Source organism: Capricornis sumatraensis, chromosome 1, assembly GCF_032405125.1.
Source record: "Capricornis sumatraensis isolate serow.1 chromosome 1, serow.2, whole genome shotgun sequence".
In the NCBI taxonomy this organism is placed as follows: Eukaryota; Metazoa; Chordata; class Mammalia; order Artiodactyla; family Bovidae; genus Capricornis; species Capricornis sumatraensis.
In genome coordinates this window covers 18,350,828-18,367,828 of record NC_091069.1, presented here as the reverse complement: position 1 = coordinate 18,367,828, position 17,001 = coordinate 18,350,828, and the positions used below count along the sequence as shown (strand labels likewise).

At 44.6% G+C, this 17,001-nt stretch overlaps 1 protein-coding gene across 1 annotated transcript in view; it reads left to right on the top strand.

Annotated features, from left to right (window-relative positions):
- Positions 1–7,785: 7,785 nt before the first annotated feature.
- The window catches only part of MBOAT2 (membrane bound O-acyltransferase domain containing 2), a 50,952-nt gene continuing 41,736 nt past the window's right edge, over positions 7,786–17,001 (top strand). The window contains exon 1 of the mRNA XM_068981536.1: positions 7,786–7,849. Coding sequence (XP_068837637.1) covers positions 7,818–7,849 — 32 coding nt within the window. The 5' untranslated portion in view covers positions 7,786–7,817. The remainder of the gene's footprint in view (positions 7,850–17,001) is intronic.

Sequence of the window (17,001 nt, the reverse complement as noted above, 5' to 3'; positions counted from 1 at the left end):
CAGAATGGATGTATTTTGCAGATCACAGATTCCCTATGTGGTCTTTCCCATAGCCATCAAGTTGGACCTTTGAACGTTCTCTAGAAGTAGAGAGGCAGCTGGGGAGCAGCCTAGACTCAGACATGGTTTGGAGCCTGGGGTGCTCACTGTTACTGTAGGTGGAGTGAACTGGGGAAGCAGCTCCTCGTTTCTCGGATCAAAGGATAGAAGCAGGGGAGAGTGCCCGCACACGTTGGGTCTCCATCCCGGCCTTGTAGGTCCCTTCCTTCTTGTTCTCTCTCCTCTCCAGCATGCGTTGCCTCCCCTGACCTACCCCACACATGAAGCAATGACTAAGACATGGTTTCAATTCACAAGTGCTATTTGGACATCTGGGCATGTACCCTTTCCTTCTGTATAAAGGAACAAGTCTGGATATTCCCACCTGCTTGTCCTAGAGGTTTTTTGCTTGGTATCAGTTGTGCTAGTCCCGCCTCCTGGAGCTCCCACTGTCATCTGATGGGCTGAATCCGCCTCCTTTGCAGCCTGGCTCTCCAAGGCCTGGGTAGCAGGTGTGCCTCTGACTACCCCTGTCAGGGTGATCGACGGCACCTGCTCCCGGGGTTGGCTCCCGGGCACTCAAGCTGAACCCTAGTTCTGTGTGCTTTTGGAGCAGGAGCCCGCTTTACGCGGCGAGGTGTCTGTCTCCTGCACAGTAGTCCTGGCCCCTCATGGATCAGGTCTGAATTATTCACAGCCGGGTTATCTAAACCCAGAGACATCGCTTCCTCATCTGTGGCCTTCTGCCCTGTATGTGCTGTCGCCAGGCTCCCTGGGGAAGCTGCAGTTGCCAACTCAGGCGGCTGGTCTCAGTGCTGCGCCCTGTGGCCTGATGGTGCCTCATGAGCCTCCTCTTGCCCTGCCCCACACGGCACGCTGTCCTTGCAGCCCTGACCTGGCCGGGCCATGGCTTGCAGGCTGTGGGGTTCTGCCCTGGGTCCCCCATCTCTTCCGCTGTGTGGATCACTCTTAGACGTGCATCTGCTCTGAGGACCTAGACATGCTCCCCAAGTGTACGTGCTGGCCTCCCCCCTGTGCTCTGAGACTGAGTGCAGGCGAGGGGGGTACATTCTCCCCTGGACTCTTGCGCCTCACATAGGCTCATGTCTCTGTCCCCTGGTGCTGGCTGGCCTCTCCTGGCTTCTCAGGCCCCAGTTGGTGCCCTGACGGCCTGAGTGTTCTCTGTACCGGCTCAGCCCTCCTGGCTCAAGGAGGCTGGACCAGCCACGGCCTCCAGCCTGTTCCATGCACCCATCGCTCTGTCCCCAGTCAGCAGGCGCAGAGCTTGGGTTTCATCACTCACTAAATCACCTGTGTTCCTGCATCATGCATGGCCTCAACCCTGAGTGCCTCCGCGTGGCATGCAGAGCCCCTCTGTCTCCAAACAGAGACCCCCCATTCCGGACCCCCTCCCACTGCATTCTGACCCCCTCCCCCTGCCCCCGCATGCTGACCCCTCACCCTGCATTCTGACCCCCTTCACCCCCACCCCGTCCCTGCATTCTGGCCCCCCTCCCCCTACATTCTGCCCCCCCGGTTTGGACCCCCTCCCCCACTGCTCCCACTGCACTTGGCAAGCCTCAGCGAGTGCTTCCTTCATCTTGGGTTCTCTCGTTTTTATGGAAGACGCCCCTTCTCTGATATTCCAACACCACCGTGGCTCTCACCCCTGGAGGATGACTGGGACCTGTGTTTTTCTTTTTGAATTGTCGACTTTGGCACCTGCCCCCAAAGATACCTGTACAGTGTCTGGAGTGTGAGGTATGATCTCATTCTCTTGACCTGTAAGATGACTACGTTGAAACGAATGGTTATAGAGGTAACAGAATTCTGCATGTGGCGGTTCTGGAATGCTTCTGTAGTAATTCAGGGTTTGTTTTAGGTTAGACAAGTGCGAAAAGAGAGGGAGGGAGCGAGGCCTTGGTGCCTGCTGAGCTCCGCTGTCATTATGCCTCATGTCACCTGCTTGGTGAGCCACTCCTTCATGCACTCTCCTTTAGGGTGTTCTCAAAGTGCTTTCTGTCCAGCCGTTAATAACTGAGTTGACGTTCCTTCCATGTGTACGTGTTTCCTTTTCTCATTAGATTCTGAATCCATCTAGGGCCGGCAGTGGGACTTATGCATTTTATGACTCCTATGCTCTGCCCAGAATAGATGCGCCATGCATTTTTGTTTAGTTACAACATATTTGAAAGAAAGTTTTTAAACTGTAGGACGCTTTGTAGATGTGAATAGTTTTTAACGTCTATATTCATTTTTCTGGTATATCTACTTTTCGCTTAATTAAAAAAGTATTCTTGGAACCCTTTAGGAGAAAAAAAAGTGCTTATTAGAACCTGATGGAATGACATTTTGGTTGTATTGAGTTTAACTGATTCAAAGAACAATGGTCTCTCAGGCAATGTACAATGTCCAACTGTTTTTCTCCTTGTAATGCAAGAAAAAACACATAGCTGTCTGTGTCTCTGGGCAGAGATATCTCTGGATCTGTGGCGGCACTGACGTGTGGCTGGGTGATTTATTCCTAATTGAGCTTCCTGAAACAATGGTTTTGTTGTTGTGTGTTTCTCACAGGTTCCTAATGTCAAATGGATTTTTCTTTGATTTGTAGATGTTAAGACCTATGTTTCTTAGTGTTCTAGGAGAACCTACTTCATGAGGGACAGAAAAGGAGGGTTTTCTCGAGTCTTTAATACCACAGGAGAGGCTCGTTTGTAGTCTTTTTTAAAAAAATCATTTTGTGAGGGCAAAAGAAATGTTAAGAAGGGAGAAAAAGGAGCCGCAGTCCTGTTCCCAGCTTGTGTTTCATTCCTGTAAATCGAGGGTGATGTTGTCCCTGCCGTTATGAGGATGTTTAAGGACTGGCCTTGGTGGGCTCAGGGCTGGTCTCTTTCCCTCATGGCTTTCCAGGGGCTCCTTCCTCTTGTTCACCTGCTGACCTCCTGGACCAGTCCCTGAGGCCCCTGGAGCTGAGACACATAGTTCCTTTCAGCTGGCTTTAGACCAGCAGCATCCCCTTGACTCCTCTGCCAGGGATGCCACCGAACTCCTAACGGCAGAGGGTGCCTCCCACAGACTCTCAAGGATCTTGACTGGATCTTAACCCAGAGGAGTTTAGAAGCTCAGAACTCTTCTTCTCTACCAGTTACAGGGTCGCCCAAGTCATTAAAATAAGTTTATCTTTCCCTCCAACCATATGGTGCCCTGTGCCACGTCTGCATCCCCGTGTCTTCCAGATTCTTCCCGGGCCCCTCCCAGCCTGTCCCCACGCTGGGCGCCAGTGTCCCTGTTGCATATAGCACTGACGTGTGCATCAGCCCGTCCCTCTGAACGTGAGGCTGTCATCCTGGGAAAGACACCCTGGTTTTTGTTTTCGTTTCTTTAGCAAACTGGAAGATCTTAATTTTAAATAACCTTGGTGTTTTTGTCGTGAGAATTTTAATGTAACATCAAATGAAACGTTCAAGTCTATGTTGCTAATACAAAATTTTAATTTTTCTTTGCAGGTCAACTTTGTAGTGTGCCAACTCTTTGCCTTGCTAGCAGCCATTTGGTTTCGAACTTACCTACATTCAAGCAAAACTAGCTCTTTTATAAGACATGTCGTTGCTACCCTTTTGGGCCTTTATCTTGCACTTTTTTGCTTTGGATGGTAAGTAATTATTTTGATCATATTTAATGAAGATTTTGGATGTCTTTGTGAATTGAGTGTGTAGAAAAATACACTATGTAGAGTTTTGTCCTTATATTTAGCCTGTTAACGTTTTACATTTTTTATTTTTAATAGAAAAGATAAAGAGTGGAAAGTGGGCTCTGTCTCTTCAGTTTGGGCTCAGAGGACAGTTTGCTGTTTATAACTTATGAAAAAGGACCCATGAAGAAAAAAGACATCAAGACATTTTATTCTGTCATGAGTAGCTCTTCTACCTATTTTGCAGATCTTTTATGCCAGGACAAATGAACCATTTAAAATAACTTGTTCCTTTCTGTACAAGTGGCTTGTAAGAGGCTGGTAAAGCCCATCAATAGAACTCTGTTATCATTTTTTATATTCTGCCATTAGCTGAATGAGGTTTTTGGTGGGGTTGGTTTTGGGGGGGGAAGAATTATTTATGAATGGAAAGCTTTTATTTATGGCCCTTCAGATGCTCCATGTGTCTGTGTTTCTTCCACTTGGCTCCTTTCTTCATTATCAGGACTATTCTTGTAATAAATACAGACACCCCGTAGTTCCTGTTTGTCCCAGATGACGGTGGTTGTAGCAGGAAAGCACAGTGTCTTGGCTAAACAGCAGAGACGCTCAGTAGAAGAATTCTTGGTGATTCCTCCTGAGTTTTCCTTCTTGTTGTTGTTCAGTCGCTCAGTTGTATCCGACTCTTTGTGACCCCGCAGACTGTAGCATGCCAGGCTTTCCTGTCCTTCACCATTTCCTTCTTAACTGAGAGCTTATGCAGCTGGCTCATTGGCTGTGTTTGCTCTTTGGCAGATTGTTGTTTGAGATGCAGATTCCCTGAGAGAATGCCAATGCAGTCGCTTGATGGATGGTTTAAGGTAGTTCTTGTTGTGGGGTGTAGACTGGTGGATTTTGACAATGACTCTGTGTTTGTTCTGGGAGGTTGTTTTTGATTCTTGGTAGGGCTGAAATATCCTGGTATTTCTTAATCTAGTTTTTTCCTCTGGCAACCGTACATGTGTCCTAGAAACTCATGAAAATTCAATTAGGGGTTATTTATTCCTTCTCTGCCTTGTTGCCCCGTGACCAGTCCTCTGATAGGCCCTGCCAGTGGTAGGTGTATGTGGAGTCCCAGGGTTTCTATGCGCTTTCTTAAATCAGATCTAGGCATGGTTTCTCCCCTTCCTGGACAACATCAAAGTTTTCTTCAGTTTCTCAGGGGATTTCTATTTAAACTTATCTTAAATCATGCCATGGGTGTGTATTTAACTTTGTATCACAGAGCTTTTCAAATGCAAAATAACAGAAAATAGTAGAATGAACCCTCAAAGGCACATTATCCAGCTTCAACAATTGTTAAAATTCTACCGTTCCTATTTCATCCTTTCCTCAACTTATTTTTCTGCAATATTTTCAAGCATATTCCAGTTTACACATTTTACCCATATATATGTCAGTGTTCAATGTGTATTTTGTCAGCATATTTTTTTTCTTCATTAAAAATTTTTTTTATTTTATTTTTAATTGGAGGATAATTACAATATTGTGTTGTTTTCTGCCATACATCAACATGAATCAGCCACAGGTATACATATGTCCTCTCCCTCTTAAACCTCCCTCCCTCCTTCCTCCCGTCCCTCCCCTCTAGGTTGTCACAGAACCCCTGACTTGAGCTCCTTGAATCATATAGCAAATTTCCACTGGCTATCCCTTTTATACATGGTAATGTATATGTTTACTTGCTGCTCTCTCTAATATCCCACCTTCTCTCTCCCTAACTGTGTCCAAAAGTCTTTTCTCTGTGTCTGCATTTCCACTGCATGTTGTAAGGGGTGGGGAAGGCTTGTCCAAAGTGACCAGCTCCAGACACCCTTCATTTTGTGGTCTGTGGACACAGAGAAGACGGAGATGTGATCCGTGTTTCCTGGGCCCGTGTGACTGGGAGTCCTGCTGGAGGGAGAGGTGTTTACGGATGGGGGAGGGTGCTTTCTTGCTGTGAGGTCTTCTCAGATACTCTATCCCAGTGTCCCGAGGAGCTCACCTTAAGGTCAGGTGGTCATAAGTATGTCGATTTCTACGTGATAACTAGGATTTTAAAAAAGCGTACTCTGTTCTTTCCTTGAAGGAGAAACTTTTTATATTCCTTTCTTTGGGAAGAGAGATTGTTTATGCCTCTGCACCAGGTAAAAGATAATTCTTTGCTACTTGATATAAGTGGGAAAATAGAGTGTCCTTCTGGATTGCGTTTTAGCACTCTGTTAGCCTCGAAGGCAATCCTGTCTCCTATTGATTTTGACAAGTTGTCTTTTGGAAGACTGTGTTAGTGGTTGCCTAAATATAGTTGACTCTTTTACCTACTTGTATTTGGCCTCAGCTTTTTTTTTTTTTGACCCATCATCTATAAATTTCTTTTAACTGAGAATTAGTTTATACTTTTAATTTACTTGTTTAGCTATGTGAGAGCAGTGCAGGGTAATGGACTGGAGCTTAGACTGAATCCAGACAGACCTGGATTCCACTGTGGGTGCCTCAGCCTGGCAGCGCTGTGACTGGACCATTACTCAGCCTTGGTAGCATCACTTTTCTCACCTGTAAAATGGAACCAGTGGTGGTGGTCAGGTCTGAAAGACATAATACTGCAGAAGGGAGCTTAGCACAGTAGCCAGTTCTTTTCTGTTTCAGTTTATGGACACATATGTTTTTCTGATTGGCGGCTTTCTGGTTATATAGTAGCATTCCAGGCCAACATTGTTTCCCTGTGTGTGTGTTTGTGTGTATGTGTGTTTCCGTGTGTGTGTGTGTGTGTGTGTGTGTGTGTATTTGTTAGGCAGAGGAAGAGACAGGCAGATGAACTCTCTACAGTGGGTAAGATAAGTCTCTTCTATACCTGTCTTGGAGCCTACTTCTTATTTGTAAAATTTCTGTGGAAAGTTAAAAATAATTAAGTAGCTTTTCACAGTGGAGGTGCCTGTTATTCTATGATGCTTAGGTTAGAAAGTAATTTCAATCATAGTTTAAGATCTTTATTAATGCTTTAAATTATATGCAATGATTTCAACATTTTTTTCATACATTATTCATGCTCTCAAAGGGGAAAGAAAATAGAAATTTTGCATGTGTGTGCGCTCATGCATGCATGTGTGTAATCTTAGGGATAGTTTGGAGGGATTTAATTTTTTTCTCAAGTATTTATTTATTTGGCTGCTTGGATCTTAGTCATGGTGTGCAGGCTCAGTAGCTACATAGCATGTGGGATATTAGTTTCCCAGTCAGGGACTGAACCCACATCCCCTGCATTAGAAGGCAGAGTCTTAACCACTGGACCACCCAGAGAGTCCCATGGATGGATTTTAAAACCGGAGATCTAAATCATGTTTTGCCTGACTTTTATGAAATGGATGGATAAATTAGTTCTCTCATTTAATGGTGTATTTCTACATTAGAACATTAGAAAACACTATATTATTTCCGTGAGAATGTTTCGTAGATGGATTACTGCAAATTAAGGATTGACTAGATTTGTATAAGGACACTTATTTGACTCGAGCCATCGTGTTTTCAGAATGAATCAATTTGGGTGTACCCGCTTTTAAATGAATTCTAATATTTAGTATTTTGGGCTCTTTTGTAAGTAACACTTGCAAAGACTACTGCAGCTGTATTGGCGCAGTCAGGTGAACAATTAAGTGATGTCTGTCAGGACGATTCTGAAACCCATGTTTCTCACTCCTTTTCATACTTGTGCCTTAGTAATGGAAAAACGGTAATGCTTCAGTCTCAGGACCCCATGGAGCTTTGGTGTAGCTGGGAAATGTGGGATGCTCAGCCCCCAAGTGTGGCTTTCTGGAGTTCTTATTTTTCCAGCCCTTGTGGGGCTTGTAAGATGAGACTCCTCTAGGGTATCCACACAGTGTTAGGCTTTGGAGGGTTTGCTTCCTTGTTTTTTTGGGGGGGACTATTCTGAGTTATGCATAAGCCCTTTTTATCCTGAATCATTTCAACTCGATGTTTGTGTGTAGGCCCTTCTAACCCTTCTAACAGTGCTCTTACTTTTTACAGGTATGCCTTACATTTTCTTGTACAGAGTGGAATTTCCTACTGTATCATGATCATAATAGGCGTGGAGAACATGCACAAGTAAGTGCTCACTGTATTCACGTATAAAACGGGTTCCAACATAATTGAATTGGGCCCAATAGAATTTTACCACGTTAAAAATTATTCTGAATTATGATCATTTTTTCAAGACCATAATTGATATAAAAGCAAAACCCTCGGTATGCATCACTCTTTCGTGTACTCAGAGCAGGGTTTCTCAGCCTCAGGGCTACTGATGGCTGAGACTGGATCATTCTTTGGTGGGTGGGACTGTTGTACGCCCTGTAAGATGCTGAGCACCATCCGTCGCTCCTGCCCACTTGGCGCTGGCAGCCTCTCCTCTCCAGGTTGTGACAACCATGGCTGTTTCCAGACAGTTTCACACATCTCTTGCGGGGCCAGACCACTTCCGGGTAAGGACCACTGGCTTAGTCTTGGGTAACAGCAGTGCCGAGATGGAGTAAGCAAATAGATTAGAGAGAGATTTAGAAGGCACGTGTGGAAGGACTTGGTGATTGATGGGGGAAAAAGGTGTCAGGGTGACCCCAGGTTCCTGGTGTGAATAGTAAGGTAAATGGAAGCAGAGTTTCTGAGCATAGGGAAGCCTGGGGGTGGGGAGCATTTCAAACAATGTGTGTGTGTGGGTGTTAGTCACTCAGTCGTGTCTGACTCTTTGCAACCCCATGGACTGGATCCTGCCAGGTTCCTCCATCCATGGAATTCTCCAGGCAAGATATTCACCTAAAACAGTGCTTGGTACATAGTAAACACTCTGAGCATTTGCCGAATAGGTACCTGTGGACTTTATAGAGTGTCTGTGAGACAGTTAATCGATGCTGGGAGCTGGTGTGGAGGTCTGGGCCAGAGAGGACACTAGACACTGGAAATAGATATGGTTGAACACCCAGGGGCCGAGGTACCCACAGAGCTTGGTGGCAGATCCTTGGGAGTGTTCTGTGTTACCTGTGGTGCACCGTGTCTCTGAATCCTGACATATGTGTGGCTTCAGGAGTTTTCATACAGGGAATGATGGACCTGTAGCTAATTTCATAGTCCCCCCCACTACCCCGCCAAATCTCATTCTGTTCTGCATCTTCGGTGATTCATGGGTCACCCCATCTGCTTTGGTGCCATGTCTTCCCTCAGTTTCCAGTGGTGCCCCCTGCCTTCCTGGATCCCTCCCCCTGCTGTGTGCCAGCACTCCAGGTTTTGGTGTTTTGACTCTTAATTTTTTTAAGAGGAGGGGTAAAATATTTTGATTATGTATCATGTGAAGCAATTTTTACACCATTGCAACTCTGCTTATGAAATCTCACACCTGAGAAAAGGAGCTTCATGTTGTAAATCTGGAAAAAGAAGGAACATCTGATGGGATTACTGAGAACAAGGGACTTGTATACACCTGCGTGAATGGAAGTCATAACATGCTTCTAAGTAGGAAGTGTGTGTGTGTGTGTGTGTGCGTGCACGTGTGCACTAAGTTGCTTAGTCGTGTCCGACTCTTGGTGACACTCTGGACCATAACCCACCAGGCTTCTCTGTCCTCGGGACTTCTCCAGACAAGAATACTGGGATGGGTTATCATGTCCTCCTCCAGGGGATCTTCCCACCCCAGGAATCAAACCTGCGATTTATTTCTTACTCTCCTACATTGGCAGGTAGGTTCTTTACCCCTGGTGCCACCTGAGAAGCCCCCAAGTAGGAAGGTTAGTAAATTCATATTCAGTCAAAGGCAGCGGTTTATTTTTCTGAAAGGCAGTGGCAGTCGGTGAAGCTACCTTGTAGAGCTTCAGCCCACGTCTGGCTTGGTAGCCACGTGCGGCCTGCAGATTTAAGTGAATCAACGTCTAAAGCCCAGTTGTTTAGCCACACTGGCCATATGGCATGTGCTCGACCCCCACAGGTGGCTGGTGGCCTCTGTATTCAGCAGCACACACAGTGCATTTCTCTGGGGGTAGAAAGCTCTGCTGGGTGCTGCGGCTGTGGGCCCGCAGGCAGAGGCCGTTGGTTTCGTCGCTCTTTTATGGTATGTTCTGTGCACGTATGTGCTGCCGGTGCTTAGAGTTTGACGCCATCAATGGAGCAGGTGAGGGTAGACGGATTTGCCACAGTAGTTACAAGTGTTGGCAATAAAGAGGAAGTGATTAACTTAGAAAGTGTGTCTTTCCATCTCTTTTAACCCCTTCCATTTTAGTTTATACTGATAGGTTTTTCTGTTTGATTTTGCCTTTTTCCTTCTTTTTTTTTTTCTTTTAATCCCCTTTTTCACTCAGACTTTCACATTAATTTTAAATGTTCAATGGGTTCGAACTTAAGAAATTAATTCAAATATGCTCGGTGGGGCTTATAGCATTCCTCTGTTGGTTAAAGTTATTGTTTATGTAAATATAATACACATCTGTTTACTTCTTTTAGTCTAGGTTTACATGGTATGTATAATATGTTTCTTTGAACATCGAGGGTTTAAATTTTTTTAAGTGAAGGATTTGGACTCTCTAAGTATTTAACAGTTTAAAAATTCTTGGATCTCTTTTTTTTTTGTACGTTTTGTAAGCTATTCATGGTGTAGTTTTTGCAATCTCTGTAACAAGTCCATTTGTAAATTAAAATATTTTAATATAGTATAAGCTTTATTTTTGTAGCTTCCTTTAACACTAACATATATGCTATTTTATTCTGATCCATAATGAGATAATTTACCTTTAAAATTTATTCTAGAATTCAGTGCTTTTTCTAGTCTACATTTTCATATAAGCTTTGAAATTTTTAAGGAAAAATGTAAAAACCTTAAGTGATAGAGGCAGAAAGAAGAAAGAGTATTTAGGAATAGAAGGTCCTATATATTGGGATATTGAGTCTCCTTAATTAGTTTGGGGATAAATTAACTTTCACAAGTTTGCCCGTCATTTCTGAGAGCAGGGATTGGCAGACTGTGTGAAGGGCCAGAGAGCGAATATTTTAGACTGTATAGGATACACAGTCTTTTCATAGCTTTTTTCGGTCCTCTTGTTGTACATGAGACTGTATGTGAACAATGAACTTGACCATGAATCCATCAGACCTCATTTATCAAAAAAAAAAAAAAATTTAAAATAAATATTTGTAGGAGTCCTATAGGGGAGTCTGGGGAGTCCTATAGGAACAAAAAGTAGTTTTACTTACAGTCAAAAGATGTTGAACGTTGATTGCTCTTGTAGTGGGAATTTAGCTTCTGTAATTGAAATAGTCTCATTTTCACACGACTGTGAAATAACTGCCCAACTATCTAAAGTACGAAGGAAAGGACTAAATTTTGATTGTGAAAGGATGTTTACATTATCATCACAGATCTTAATGTGTCTTCTCGCCAATAAAAAGGATGAGAGAAAAAAAAACACAAAAAGCAGGTGGACTGTATTTGGCCATCCCCAAGTACTAAACTCACTCCTGCTCCAGGGACATGAAAAGACAGAGGCAAGCAGACACATGCTCTTCCTCCTAGTTTCCAAAATACGAAATAAAGCATGCCAAGTGGTAATTTTAAACCTGTGATAGTACAGATGATGGAATAATGAACTTTATTACTGATTTGCTGTGAATTATTGTGATGAAGCAGATGGTTTCTAAAAAAGCTGGTTAGAAGAGGCAGGAGGGTAGAGCCGTGTTTCCGGCCCACTGGCCAGGAAGTGGGCGGCCTTTTCCCTGGAGAAGGCAGCACAGCGTGGCTGAGGCCTGTGGTGTTCCGATGATGGACTCAAAGAGCTTTTGTGGACGGGCGTGGGAACCTAAGTGCTCTTCATGTTAGTTTTGTGTTTTTTAACTTTCCTGTGGGAAGACTTGTTCTGAGTTCCAAAGAACAGCCTCGGATTTTGGAATACAGCGCTAGGGACCTGCCCTTCAGTCAGTCAGTCAGTTCAGTCTCTCAGTTGTGTCTGACTCTTTGCGACCCCATGAATCGCAGCATGCCAGGCCTCCCTGTCCATCACCAACTCCCGGAGTTCACTCAGACTCACGTCCATCGAGTCAGTGATGCCATCCAGCCATTTCATCCTCTGTCGTCCCCTTCTCCTCCTGCCCCCAATCCCTCCCAGCATCAGAGTCTTTTCCAGTGAGTCAACTCTTCGCATGAGATGGCCAAAGAACTGGAGTTTCAGCTTTAGCATCATTTCTTCCAAAGAAATCCCAGGGTTGATCTCCTTTAGAATGGACTGGTTGGCTCTCCTTGCAGTCCAAGGGACTCTCAAGAGTCTTCTCCAACACCACAGTTCAAAAGCATCAATTCTTTGGCACTCAGCTTTCTTCACAGTCCAACTCACATCCATACATGACCACTGGAAAAACTATAGCCTTGACTAGATGGACCTTTGTTGGCAAAGTAATGTCTCTGCTTTTCAATATGCTATCTACTACTACTACTAAGTCACTTCAGTCGTGTCTTGACTCTGTGCGACCCCAGAGACAGCAGCCCACTAGGCTCCCCCGTCCCTGGGATTCTCCAGGTAAGAACACTGGAGTGGGTTGCCATTTCCTTCTCCAATGCATGAAAGTGAAAAGTGAAAGTGAAGTCGCTCAGTCGTGTCTGACTCTTTGCGACCCCATGGACTGCAGCCTACCAGGCTCCTCCGTCCATGGGATTTTCCAGGCAAGAGTACTGGAGTGGGGTGCCATTGCCATTTTCTTCCAAGGAGTAAGCGTCTTTTAATTTCATGGCTGCAGTCACCATCTGCAGTGATTTTGGAGCCCCCCAAAATAAAGTCTGACACTGTTTCCACTGTTTCCCCATCTATTTCCCATGAAGTGATGGGACCAGATGCCATGATCTTTGTTTTCTGAATGTTGAGCTTTAAGCCAACTTTTTCACTCTCCTCTTTCACTTTCATCAAGAGGCTTTTTAGCTCCTCTTCACTTTCTGCCATAAGGGTGGTGTCATCTGCATATCTGAGGTGATTGATATTTCTCCCGGCAATCTTGATTCCAGCTTGTGTTTCTTCCAGGCCAGCGTTTCTCATGATGTACTCTGCATATAAGTTAAATAAGCAGGGTGACAGTATACAGCCTTGATGTACTCCTTTTCCTATTTGGAACCAGTCTGTTGTTCCATGTCCAGTTCTAACTGTTGCTTCCTGACCTGCATACAGGTTTCTCAAGAGGCAGGTCAGGCGGTCTGGTATGCCCATCTCTTTCAGAATTTTCCACAGTTTATTGTGATCCACACAGTCAAAGGCTTTGGCATAGTCAATAAAGCAGAAATAGATGTTTTTCTGGAACTCTCTTGCTTTTTCGATAATGCAGTGGATGTTGGCCATTTGATCTCTGGTTCCTCTGCCTTTTCTAAAACCAGCTTGAACATCTGGAATTTCATGGTTCACGTATTGCTGAAGCCTGGCTTGGAGAACTTTGAGCATTACTTTACTAGCATGTGAGGTGAGTGCAATTGTGTGGTAGTTTGAGCATTCTTTGGCATTGCCTTTCTTTGGTATTGGAATGAAAACTAACCTTTTCCAGTCCTGTGGCCACTGCTGAGTTTTCCACATTTGCTGGCATATTGAGTGCAGCACTTTCACAGCATCATCTTTCAAGATTTGAAATAGCTTAACTGGAATTCCATCACCTCCACTAGCTTTGTTCATAGAGATGCTTTCTAAGGCCCACTTGACTTCACATTCCAGGATGTCTGGCTCTAGGTGAGTGATCACACCATTGTGATTATCTTGGTCATGAAGATCTTTTTTATGTAGTTCTTCTGTGTATTCTTGCCACCTCTTCTTAATATCTTCTGCTTCTGTTAGGTCCGTACCATTTCTGTCCTTTATCGAGCCCATCTTTGCATGAAATGTTCCCTTGGTATCTCTGATTTTCTTGAAGAGATCTCTAGTCTTTTCCATTCTGTTGTTTTCCTCTATTTCTTTGCATTGATCACTGAAGGCTTTCTTATCTCTTTTTGCTATTCTTTGGAACTCTGCATTCAGATGCTTATATCTTTCCTTTTCTCCTTTGCTTTTCGCTTCTCTCTTTTCAAGGCCTTCTCAGACAGCCATTTTGCTTTTTTGCATTTCTTTTCCATGGGGATGGTCTTGATCCCTGTCTCCTGTACAATGTCACGAACCTCTGTCCATAATTCATCAGGCATCTATCTATCAGATCTACTCTCTTAAATCTATTTCTCACTTCCACTGTATAATCATAAGGGATTTGATTTAGGTCATCCCTGAATGGTCTAGTGGTTTTCCCTACTTTCTTCAATTTAAGTCTGAATTTGGCAATAAGGATTTCATGATCTGAGCCCCAGTCAGCTCCCTGTCTTGTTTTTGCTGACTGTATAGAGCTTCTCCATCTTTGGCTGCAAAGAATATAATCAATCTGATTTCAGTGTTGACCATCTGGTGATGTCCATGTGTAGAGTCTTCTCTTGTGTTGTTGGAAGAGGGTGTTTGCTATGACCAGTGCATTTTCTTGGCAAAACTCTATTAGTCTTTGCCCTGCTTCAATCTGCATTCTAAGGCCAAATTTGCCTGTTACTCCAGGTGTTTCTTGACTTCCTACTTTTGCATTCCAGTCCCCTATAATGAAAAGGACATCTTTTTTGGGTGTTAGTTCTAAAAGATCTTGTAGGTTTTCATAGAACTGTTCAACTTCAGCTTCTTTAGCGTTACTGGTTGGGGCATAGACTTGGATTACTGTGATATTGAATGGTTGCCTTGGAGATGAACAGAGATCACTCTGTTGTTTTTGAGATTGCATCCAAGTACTGCATTTCGGACTCTTTTGTTGACCATGATGGCTACTCCATTTCTTCTGAGGGATTCCTGCCCGCAGTAGTAGATATAATGGTCATCTTTGTTAAATTTACCCATTCCAGTCCATTTTAGTTCGCTGATTCCTAGAATGTCCACGTTCACTCTTGCCAACTCCTGTTTGACCACTTCCAATTTGCCTTGATTCATGGACCTGACATTCCAGGTTCCTATGCAATATTGCTCTTAAACAGCAGACCTGTGAGATGGTTAATACGGAAAGAGCCTGTTAGCCTTTGGAGATTAAACTGAAGTCTTTTCTTGATAACTTGGCAGGTAGTTTTCAACAGAGCAAATGACCTACAGGAAACATATAAAAGATATAGACACATCCAGTAAAACCACACCTGCCTCGCAGGTTTGCCAAGTTTTGTACGGGATTACGTCGTAAAACCTGTAGGAAAGTGATCTTCAACCCACAGTCACATGGGCTCAGCTACCCACCCCTTTGAACAAACCAGAGACAGTGGAGATGTGGTCCTTACCCTCTGAAAGGCACCCTTGAGTTGGAGGTGTTGCACAGTGTCAGCCATGCAGCAAGCTTTTGTAACTTTATGCTGGGACCCACTGATGGATAAAAGGACGGGTTCAGTCTCTACAGGACACTTACTGTCAAACTGGTGATCACACTGTGATTGTCCTTACAGAAGAGGGTGCATTCAGGGCTGAGGGTGCATACCACCTTGGAGAGCAGTAAAAAAAGAAATCTTCATCAGCCATTTACTGTGTGCTCAGCAGAATGAAACAGAGCACAGATATTCGATGTGAAGTAGAACTTATGCTGAAATATGTTTTTAAATATTAGGAGATACTAAAATGTGTTCTTCGGAATCCCCTTGAAGTGATGATAAAATTGAGCAGCAGGCCTTGGGCAGGAGTAGAGATCAAGTTTAAACTCCACCTTCTCCCCAGGTGGCCCTAATGACTCATTGGAAAAGCACTGGATTGGGGGCAGATGTTTATGGGTCTGATTCAGGTTCTGCTAAATTTCATTAGCTCTGGGACCTGAGTCATGTCCCCTTTACCTTTCTGAGTCTAAACTGCATTAAACCAGCTGACTCACCTGGGCCCCCGGTGTGCTTTTCCCTGCATCCAGGGCTCGGCTCCCAAGAAGAGGGTTCCCATGCTGGGAGAGCTGCTTTCTGAGGCCATTCCTGGGCAGGTGCTTTGCTGGGTTTTTCTCTTCCCACTGATGTCACATCAGAGGTGTTGTTAGGGTTTGCAAAGTTGCTCTAATTCACCTATTCTCCTGCCAGACTATGAACTGCTTAGGTGGGTGGTGGGGACCTTCCACTTTTTATAATCTCGGTGTTGAGCCTATGGATGATAGAAGCTCAGAAGAAGAGGTTCTCTGTTCTGTTGAGTGCATGTTTGTGGGCATTTTTTTTTTTTTATCTCTCTTTTTTTTAAAGATTTTTTTAAAAATGTGGACCATTTTAAAAGTCTTTCCTGAATTTGTTACAGTATTGCTCTGCTTTATGTTTTTTTGTTTTTTGTTTTGATCTGCAAGGCATGTGAGGTCTTAGCTCCCTGTGAAGTGTTAGTTGCTCAGTTGTGCCGGACTCTTTGCAACCCTATGGACTGCAGCCCACCAGGCTCCTCTGTCCATGGGATTCTCAAGGCAAAAACACTGGAGTGGGTTGCCATTTCCTTCTCCAGGGGATCTTCCTGACCCAGGGATTGAACCTGGTTCTTCTGCACTGCAGGCAGATCCTTTACTGACTGAGCTATGAGGGAAGCCCTTAGCTCCCTGACCAGGGATCAAACCCGTACCCTCTGCATTGGAAGATGAAGTCTCAGCCACTGGACCCCCGGGAAGTTCCTGGCATCTCTTTTTGGTGGGCTATTTCTGAGCAGAGGATATCTGTCTGTGCTGAGGGCCTTGAATGGCATGCTTGGTGGGTTGACCAGCGGTCTTTGGTGTTTCCTGCCTGCCTCCCTGCTTATCCACCCCTGAGGCTGGTTGTGGAGCTGCGGCCCTGGGGCTGGGGGTGAGATCAGGGAAGGACCAGGCAGTTTTAGCTGATTTGCTTTTAGCTCAGTGTTCCATGCCCCTGAGGAGCAGGTGGGACAGGGGTCTGTTGTCACCTGTCACCGCCGGTGCTCACAGGACTCCTGCAGTGTGGATTCCTGAATAGAGATATCATGAGGAACTCTTGACTCCACTGGGGAGGAATGAGGATGTTGGAAATGCCATCTGGCAAGCAGAAGCCTCAAGTCACTTGGAGATCTGTCCTCACGAAGGTAATGAGCAGTGGCTAATGGCTCAGCGGAAGCTCTGCAGGGGAAAGTACTAATGTCCCTGAGGACAACCCATGATCCCATGAGAGGCAATAAAACGTGGCAGGAAGGAACCTGGACTCTAATAAAAGTTCTTCTTTTCCGCTCTCTGTGGACGGTACTTGAAAGCCTTTCAGT